Source organism: Ambystoma mexicanum, chromosome 1q, assembly GCF_040938575.1.
Source record: "Ambystoma mexicanum isolate Mex_15411 chromosome 1q, UKY_AmexF1_1, whole genome shotgun sequence".
In the NCBI taxonomy this organism is placed as follows: Eukaryota; Metazoa; Chordata; class Amphibia; order Caudata; family Ambystomatidae; genus Ambystoma; species Ambystoma mexicanum.
The window spans coordinates 983,910,013-983,918,971 of NC_090922.1; the positions used below are offsets into that span (position 1 = coordinate 983,910,013).

Below are 8,959 nucleotides of genomic sequence, written 5' to 3' on the forward strand. Positions count from 1 at the left end.
AGCTATTTGTGACGCAAACCAGGATTAGTTTACTGAAAAAGTTGAGACTTCTTTGAACCAGTCCAAAGAACTATTTGCATTGGTTAAGTTGCTTCCTTCCACTACCCAATCCTCTCCTAGAGTCGCGCCCACTCAAACACTCTGTAACTCGCCTTCTGACTTTTTTGTCACGAAAATCGTAAATATACACAATAACATTCATTTGGGGAGCCAGAGTGTTGGAAATGCAGTTCGAGGAAGGGGAGTTGCTTCTCATACATGGTCTCACTTCCCTATATTCTACCCCTGAGACTGTATTTAATGCTGTAAAACAACTCAAATCGGCTGCTCCTACAGATCCCATTCCTCTGGATATACGCAAAGATACCCTGCCTAACATAGTCACTTGGGTATCACAGGCAGTCAATTTGTCCTGTCAGTTAGGCTTCATTCCCATTGAGCGTACACGGGCCACTGTTTTTCCCCTTCTTAAGAAACCGTCACTGGAACCCTCTATCTTAGGAATTTTTCGTCCTATCTCCCTTTCCTAACGAAACAGTTGGAGTCTTTGGTATGTCCTCTTCTCTATAATTTTCTTGAATCTTTGTTTTTTTTTCCCCCCTTTTCAGCACGGTTTCCGACCGGTGGGGGGGGGGGGGTGTGGCACAGAGAGTGTCCTGGTCTCTGTAGCCAATGACTTGGCCAGGCTGGTTGACCAGGGTGGAGTGGGAGCTCTGATATTGTTAGATCTAATCAGCCCCTTTTGACTCCGTCGACCATTCCATCTTGTTGTCCCGCCTGGCATCGGCAGGTCTCTCTGGGCCTGTTCTGTCAAGGTTTAGATCCATCCTGAGTGACAGGGGACACTCTCTTTTTCTCCCTCCATTATCTTCCTCTTATGGAGCGCTTTTATGTGGTGTCCCTCAAGGCTATTCCATATCCCCTATATTATTTAACATCTATATTCAGCCTCTTGTCTGTCTCATCCACTCCTACGGCCTCCAATGCTATTTCTACACAGACGACACTCAGATAATGGTTTGCTTAGACCTTAACCAAGTTGATCTGTCATCATGCCTGCGTGAGTACTTGACAGCCGTGGCCGGGTGGATCAACAGCAAATGGCTCAAGCTCAATGGGTTAAAGATGGATGTTCTGGTTGTAGGTTCTCCTCCTAATCCCACTCTATGCACTCCTCTTTTTTGGCCTCCTGGTTTAAGTGATTCTTCTACTCCAGTGACAGTGGTTAAGAACTTGTGTTTTTACTTGTCCGCATCATTTTCTATGGCCTCCCAAGTCAGTGCCGTCTCCAAAACTGGTCATTTTCATTTAAGGGTCCCTCGCAAGGCGTTACCTTTTTACCCAGTCATCTGTGACCCTTGCTAGTTGCCTCACTAGTCTGGAGTTGTATTTATCCCAGCCCATTGGTATAATTCACCGGTTGCACCTTTTGCAAAATCTGGCTTCCCGGGTTGCCACTAATACTCCCTGTGGATCCCACATCACTCCTGTACTTCAGTCACTTCACTCGCTCCTAGTTGCTAAGAGAATTGCATTTAAGTCCCTCTGTTTAGTCCATCTGGCTTACTACCACCAGGGGCTGAATATCTCCAAGAGAAGTTTGCTCCTTATTTTCCTAGGGGTACCCTTCCCTCTGGAAATGCATGCCTGGTTACAGTTCCCAGATTTAGCTTATCTAGGGTTGGAGACTGTACTTTCTCAATTTCCAGTGGCAAAATGTGGAACACCCTTCCCTTGCTCTTAGACGTATCTACATCCACTATGAATTCAGGCGGTTATTGAAAACACTTTTATTTTAGGCCGCTAACCATGCCTTCAATTGTGTTCTATGTGTCCTAGCACCAAGATGCCCTGGGGTGGTTGTGCGCTATACAAATTTGGATAACATAACATATGAGTTCATATTCTCAATGTCTCCATAGTGTATTCTCCCTAAAAGACCCAGCATGCGGGATTGCGTATTCTCAACATCTCTGTAATTTGTTCTCACCACAACATCCAAGCATACATGATTTTGTATTCTTAATGTCTCCATAGTTTCTACTGATTTTAAATCCCAGCATGCAAGGTTTTGGAATCCCATTATCGCTGTAGTTTATTCCTACTACAATTCCCAGTATGCAAGATTTTGATTCAATTTCGGCCACACTGATTATTACCTTTGAGCACAACCTCCACTCATAATAGAATTCCTCAATGTTCTCTCTGTTTATCAATGATTGTTGTCTTCTTCTCCAAAATGGGTTATTGCCTCTTTCTCCATGTTAGCCTTGCACTTTAAAGTGTTAAAGTGAACAAATGTGCCAGTGTTTGTTTTAACCTTCTACTCTCTGCTATCAGTGTCTCTCAGCTCTCCTTCTGCGTGTATTCACAGCCTGAACTCCTTGTCCATGTGTTGGAGGTACCAGCTTTCTCCTTCTCTGTAGTGTATTGCCACATTTTCCCATCTTACACCTCCAGGGTTGCTTTCTCCTCTCCCATGCCAATAACCTCTCTTGTTTAACCTCTGTGACATGTGTTTCTGCTCCAACTCACTCTGACTCCACTCCTGGTTGCTTACTAACCTCTTCCGTGGTGACTCCACAAGAATGGCCTGGCTAGTCCTTCTTCCTTCCTCCACATTTGCTCCTGTAATGTTTTGTGACTGACCTCCTTCATCAACACACACTATGGGCTTCCCTCATACTCATTGCTCCTGAGGAGTTTGGTGTTGTTTGTCATTGGACTGGCTCTCCAGTAGTTTTCACTTCCCAGGACTCCTGCAGTTGCCCCATCTGGTCTGGAGTGCTCCGGACCCCACCTTGTCCATTCCTTGCTCTTCCTACATCCCTTTTCACTGTACAGCATGCTGTGGGATTAGTGACCTCGTGAATAAAAGGAACAAAATACTGGCATATGCAGTGTTCCCAGCACTTTGCCACAAATACTTATCCTAAATCTAGTTTGGACACCCTTTTAATCAAAGTATTAAAGTGTTACCCTTTGTTGTTATTCACCATGCTTCCCGCCTGAGTTATGGGTCTTGGTTGGTCTAACACTGCTAACACTATGTCAACCGAAGAGACCCTAAAGAACGCCCTGTCATGCATAGCTCAGTTTTCTTCTTGACCGTACACAAGGGTTCCTTGTCAAATGTGTCATTGTTTGAGGAAGACGCCATGTTGTTTTAGAAAGCAACACGCAAAAAATAAAGCGCAATGTGTTTTTCATTGCTTAAATCTAGCTCCACAATCTCAGCACCAGAAATACAAAGTATTTTTGGAGCTCCCTATCCAGGGTGGGCGGGTACACATTCCAGACCGAGAATCTGTAGCCTTTGTCAATCAGGAGCTTATCTAAAAAGTCCTGCAGAGAGGGAATTATTTTCCCTACAAACTACTGTTTCTTTAAAAAATGTGGATGGTACTGTAATTGGACAGTGGTGACATGATGTTGATGACAGTTCCTTAGTTGCCTGTAAGAAAAAGTGGTTAGAGACATTCGTTGCGATGCTGCCTCTGACCAGAGTCCCATTGTAGAAAACCATATGAATAATTAAAAAGAAAATAGAAAGGCCAAACAGACAATGCACAGGGTTTATTCAGGAGGTGCTAACTTGTTTCACACCAAACTGAGCTCTCTCAGGGCAATAATATAAGCAATGAATAGTTAGAACTGCCACACATTACTCCCTAAAACGCGAAGAATAGAACAGACTGAAATTCTGACCATGGCAACAATGGCACTGATATGCTTTATGATTGGGATCACTGTTGGCTTGGAGAAGTATTGGGACTGAGTTGGTGGTTTAACCACTGACCATCCTCATACTCCTGCAAAGCAGAAGTTATTTGGTCACAGATGGCTAACTCTCTCTCTCTCTCTCTCTTCTCTCTGGCAGTCTCACTCTGTGTGTATCTCAGTGTGTGGGCAAGCGCTGTCTTATCGGGTGTGCATTTGGTACAGCCACACCAGCTGTTGATGAGAGCAGCACGTCCAGGAAAAAACGTGTGCATATGTTGCAAAAAGCTTGAGGACATGTTTGTTTTTTATGGGTAAAAATACGAGAGCAGCAATGAAAGAGCTCCAGCCCTCCTCCCCCACTAATGTGGGGACAGGACTGGTAAAGGGGGGCATGCATTGTCATCGTGCGTGACCTGCAGGAATCTCACCGGCACACTGAGGGTACCTTATCCATATGGGGATTTTAGAGGAAGCAAATAGATACTTATTGCTTAGATCTGTGTACATACTGCAAGTCCGAGCCCCAGAAGGATAGCTCAGTGTTTCATTCCTCTGTGGTTAATGCATTCTGTGCAAGTAACACGTCTCTTATTAAATACAACCTGTGCTGTGAAGCAGGATCGCCAGTGCTGCATACAAATAATTTTCAGATATATATTGACCATGTTTCATGCAATATGCTTTTGAATAATATATCGGCTAATTCGGAGCTATGTGTGTGACAGAACACACTGGGTGTGTCAGTGAAGGTCAGTGAGGGGGTCACTAGAAGGGAGAGAGTGGCATATCTAGAGGGTGCGGCTGTACACACGGGGGGAGGTACGGAGGCATGCTGGGTGTGTCCCTGTGGAGGGGAGTGAGGGTCCACTAGAAGGGAGAGGGTGGCATAGTATCTGGAGGGTGGGATGGTACTAGCTAGGGGGTGCTGTAGGAATAGAAACACACGGGGGAGAGGTAGGTTGGCATTCTGTACAGGGTGTGTCCCAGTAGAGGAGAATGAGGGTCCCTGGAAGGGAGAGAGTGGCAGATCTAATCATGGTGGCCTTGAATCGTGCTGTGCCCATCTACGACTTGAATCCTGGCTTGCGCTTGCTGATCTCTTGCAACATTATGTGTTCAGTACTGACCTCTACAATTTGATGTGCTTTCTCCACTGGCTTATGTGCTCTATAACACTGTATTTCGCCGGCTTTGCTTCTTCTTCTCTTTCACCACACTCACTGCTTCTCAGTCTTCTCTTCCTCTCCCTGTCTTTTCCCTCGCTCCTCTCTCTTCTCCTCCTCCCATCACTATATTCTATGCACTTACTCCATAAGAAATGTCGTCAGACCTAATACAATAGTCGCTTGTTTGTTCCTCCCCTTACCCCACTCTCCCTCCCCTTTTGTCAATCTCCAGCGCTACCAGGAATGTAGTCAGGCCTAGTACGGTAGTCGCTTGCTGTGTCCCCCCTCCTCTCCCTCACCTTTTGTGAATCTCCAACATTACCAGAAATGTCGTCAGGCCTAGTACGATAGTCTTTTGTCTGTCTCATCTCCTACCTCCCCCTCCAACCCCTCCTTATTATTGTCAAAGCTCTAGCACTATCTGAAATGTTGTCAGGCCTAATAAGATAGTTAATTTCACATTCTTAATGTCTCAAGGACTTGTAAGAATGTCATTGTATTCTCCCCTGCTCCCTCCCTTGCCCTGAAGCGCTTTGAAACATGTTTGTATAGGCGCTATACAAATAAACTATCAATGTCACTATCAACCCAATGGCATAGCAGAGTCCTCTGTAGCTCCCGCTGCGCGGTGGGCCTCGCTACCATATATCCTGGCTGCCATACACTCGGGTTTCAAAAAGAAAAGGTTATGTTCCTGTAACGGAAATAATTTCTTTATGAAGGCAGAAGGATTTAAAAAAGAAACGATTTATTTTTGAAGTCATAGGGCTCCCCCCTCCCTGTGACATGGAGGCCTTCTGCGTTCATAAAGAAATGATTTCTGTTATGGTCATTGGTCCCGTAACCGTAATAATTTCTTTATGAAGGCTGAGTGACTTCAAAAGGAAACTATTTGTTTTTGAAGTCATAGGGGTCACCTGCACACCTTAACATGGAGGCCTCCAGATCCATGACAGGAACAAGAGTTCCTGGTGCACTGGAGGTGGAGGCCTCGTTCCCTGTCCTGGATCAACGGATCCAAAGGTAAGAAAATGTGTTTTGTGTAAATATGTGTGTGTGCATACAAGAGTACACGTGAATGAGTGAGTGAGTGCATGATGTATGGGTGGCTGCCTGGGTGTGTGTGGGAGTCTATGGTGAAAGGATGCACATGTAAATGTATGGGTGACTAGGTGTGCGTGTATGGTGAATGCTCTGACTACTTACCGTAATCTTCATTACACCTGGTCCTACTGTTCCTTGTCACAGTACTTGTGTGTGAGGCACTTTGCATCATACACAAGTACTGGGATCAGATAGAGGGACGTGGATGTAATGCCTGGTTTAGTTACCTGTAATCTTCATTACTCCTAATCCCCTCTTCCTCATCCCAGTACTTACCTATGAGGCAAAGTGTCTCATAGGTGACTACTGGGGCAAGGAAGAGGGAGATGGAGGTAATTTTGGGCCGAGGAGCTGGTTTTGGTGATTGGGGTGTTAGTCTAGGCCAGCCCAGAGTGTGGCATCACATGTGATTTGTTGCTGACCATCGGTGGGGTTCAGCAGGGCTCGCAAGGGGTCCCCCAAATTTTGTGCTACGCCACTGCATTAATCCGTTACCTGGTGCCAGTGACACAACCCTTTTAGCAATGGTTGTGGAACTATTTTTCTTCTGAAGTGCTACCGAGCTTGCAATGGTCGCTGTGGAGGGGAATATGCTAAAAGTTGCCAAATGGACCTGCAGTTTCCTACTGACCATGATGACGGTGGTAGCCCCGTGTGCCCATGTCCATCTTTTTTAAATCACCCGTTTCCTGCTCGAAGCGTGAAGCATTGCAAAGGCTGAAAATAAATGCAGATCTGATTGGAAATAATGCGAAGCCTCACGCTCGAGTTATGTCACAGTGACCTTGAAGAATGAGATGCGGGTGACGGGGAGGAAGAGGGGGCCGGGGCAGGTAAGAGTGCAGCGGCGAGGCAGGTGATAATGCGTTTAATGCTCATCCAGCAGCAGCCCACAGATTGATTGCCCCTATAACGGAGCACACAAAACCAAATGGAAATCGTGTCATGCTTTTCGTACAGTACATTCCCCCCCGAGGCGGGAGGCTACTGCATGCATTAGGTGAGAACATTTGAGCACACACCTTCTCTTACTTAAGCTGGAATGTCTGGCTCAGCATTTTCTATGTTTGTGGGCGATGCAAACAACACAGTGTTCCTTGTAGCTGTGTATTGTTGAGATGTGTATGCAAGAGGAAACCCATCTGTTAGCGTACGCAGAGTAATAGTGCTTTAAATTAAATATCCGAATCTTTCCACTACCCGCATTCCCAGGTTGCTGTTTTTGTGAGGAGCGTGTACTCTCTGATTGGCTGGGCTGCTCTTTACGACATTCGCTAGCAGGCTCGTTTAGCTGTGAGAAACAGCATTTCAGCTGTAACCCACAGGTCATTGCAACATTTAAAACGTGCTATCAATTCATGTCTTCTCCCACTTTTGCTTTTATCTGTACCACAAAATGCTGTAGTATGCAGCTAGCACTTTTCATTATAATTATATGTGTTATGTTAAAAAAAACGAATAACGCATCAAGTGGTCTAACATTATTGAGAAGTCTATTCATGCTCGATTTGATTTAATTGAATAATCTTCATGTCCACAGGTTCGACAATAAACCAAGCGGAGTGGCAAGTAAGCGCGAGTCAAAAACCTGTCCACACAGTGGAGGAGGTGTCCGCCCACACTGAGTGCTCCTGCACCTCGAAATGTGCTGCGCCGTAACAGTGGGGGGAGCGAAACGAAGGGCCAAAGAAAGAAAAGAGCAAAGATGGTGAAATGTAAACTCAGTGGGAATTCATGCTTGAAATGCAAATCTAATGTTCTGCAGATATGCAGCGAAATAAAAATATTCAATTAGTCAATGAATGATGCGTTATTCGTTTTAAAATGTATTTTAGGAATAAAGGGACATTATTAAATGCTCGGTGCAATTGATGCAAAGGGGTTTTCAAAGTTTGCATTAATGTATAATGCCGATCACATTCCATGTGTTTATATCTCAGTTGTCTGATCGATTCAGGGGAGCAATCATCATTGAAATATTGTGTGGGACAAAATTGCCAGATGCACTTTTAGGATTGTAGTGTTGGACCGGTTTAGCAGCATTGCTTTGTAAAATCACGGTGTAGTGACTGTTACAAATGAAATTAGCTGTGTACAGTAAAAACATGTGTGCAGCCTGCAGGAAGGAAGGAAGGAACCATCGCCTGTAGGGGGGATGGATTCAGTGAGGAGTGCTTTTAATAGGAAGGATGACTTTTTTTGATGCATATTTATTAGGAAAGTATGAGTGAAGGGACTTCACAAAGCGCCATGTGCTGTCACCCGAAAGATAGATTGACTAGGAGTTTGCCTAGGGGAAGAGAATTCTAATTTTTAGGGTATGCAGCCTGAAGATTTGTTCAAGCACCAACAACCTTTACCCTTAGGTGTGAATGCATTGTGGGCATTTTCACCATCATCATAGATTCAGCCCATTGTCCCCGGGATGAAAAACTACATTTCCCCTGTTCGAGTCTGGGCATTTTATGACTGAAATGAAGGATGTGAGACATGTTTACCTGTTGAAATAATGGGTTCTGGGGAATTTCCAGGTCTGAGGAACAAAGCAGGACCTTTTACTTGAAAGACAGATGGCTCTACAGATTCATAGATGGATGACCGAGAATCTGTCCCCTTTAGGAAAGGTGGATTCTGGGAATTTTTGCTGCACCAAAAACAACTTTACTGATGTATGATGTAGGGTTTCTGGGGATACAACAATGGACAAAGAGCTTGTGCAATGTTTCAAGGATAGGTTTGTGGGATTCACAGATGGAGACAGAACAATAACTGTAGAAAGAATGGTCTCTGGGGGACGGCACAGGACGGAGAGCATGTCATAAAATTGTGAAACTGCACCAGTAAGAGCTATACAAACACAAGTCATTGTTATGTTGGAAGACTTGGTTCTGGTGATTAGTAAAGAGGACACGCCTGTTGCCCCTAGGAAAGATTGGTGCAGGGAGTGACTCCAGGATAACCAGCAA

At 44.9% G+C, this 8,959-nt stretch overlaps 1 protein-coding gene across 1 annotated transcript in view; it reads left to right on the plus strand.

The window, feature by feature from the left end:
• The window catches only part of LOC138559733 (vitellogenin-like), a 1,213,840-nt gene extending 1,206,044 nt beyond the window's left edge, over positions 1 to 7,796 (plus strand). Inside the window, exon 36 of the mRNA XM_069642739.1 lies at positions 7,534 to 7,796. Within this exon, the coding sequence (XP_069498840.1) occupies positions 7,534 to 7,652 (119 nt within the window). The 3' untranslated portion in view covers positions 7,653 to 7,796. The remainder of the gene's footprint in view (positions 1 to 7,533) is intronic.
• Positions 7,797 to 8,959: the final 1,163 nt, after the last annotated feature.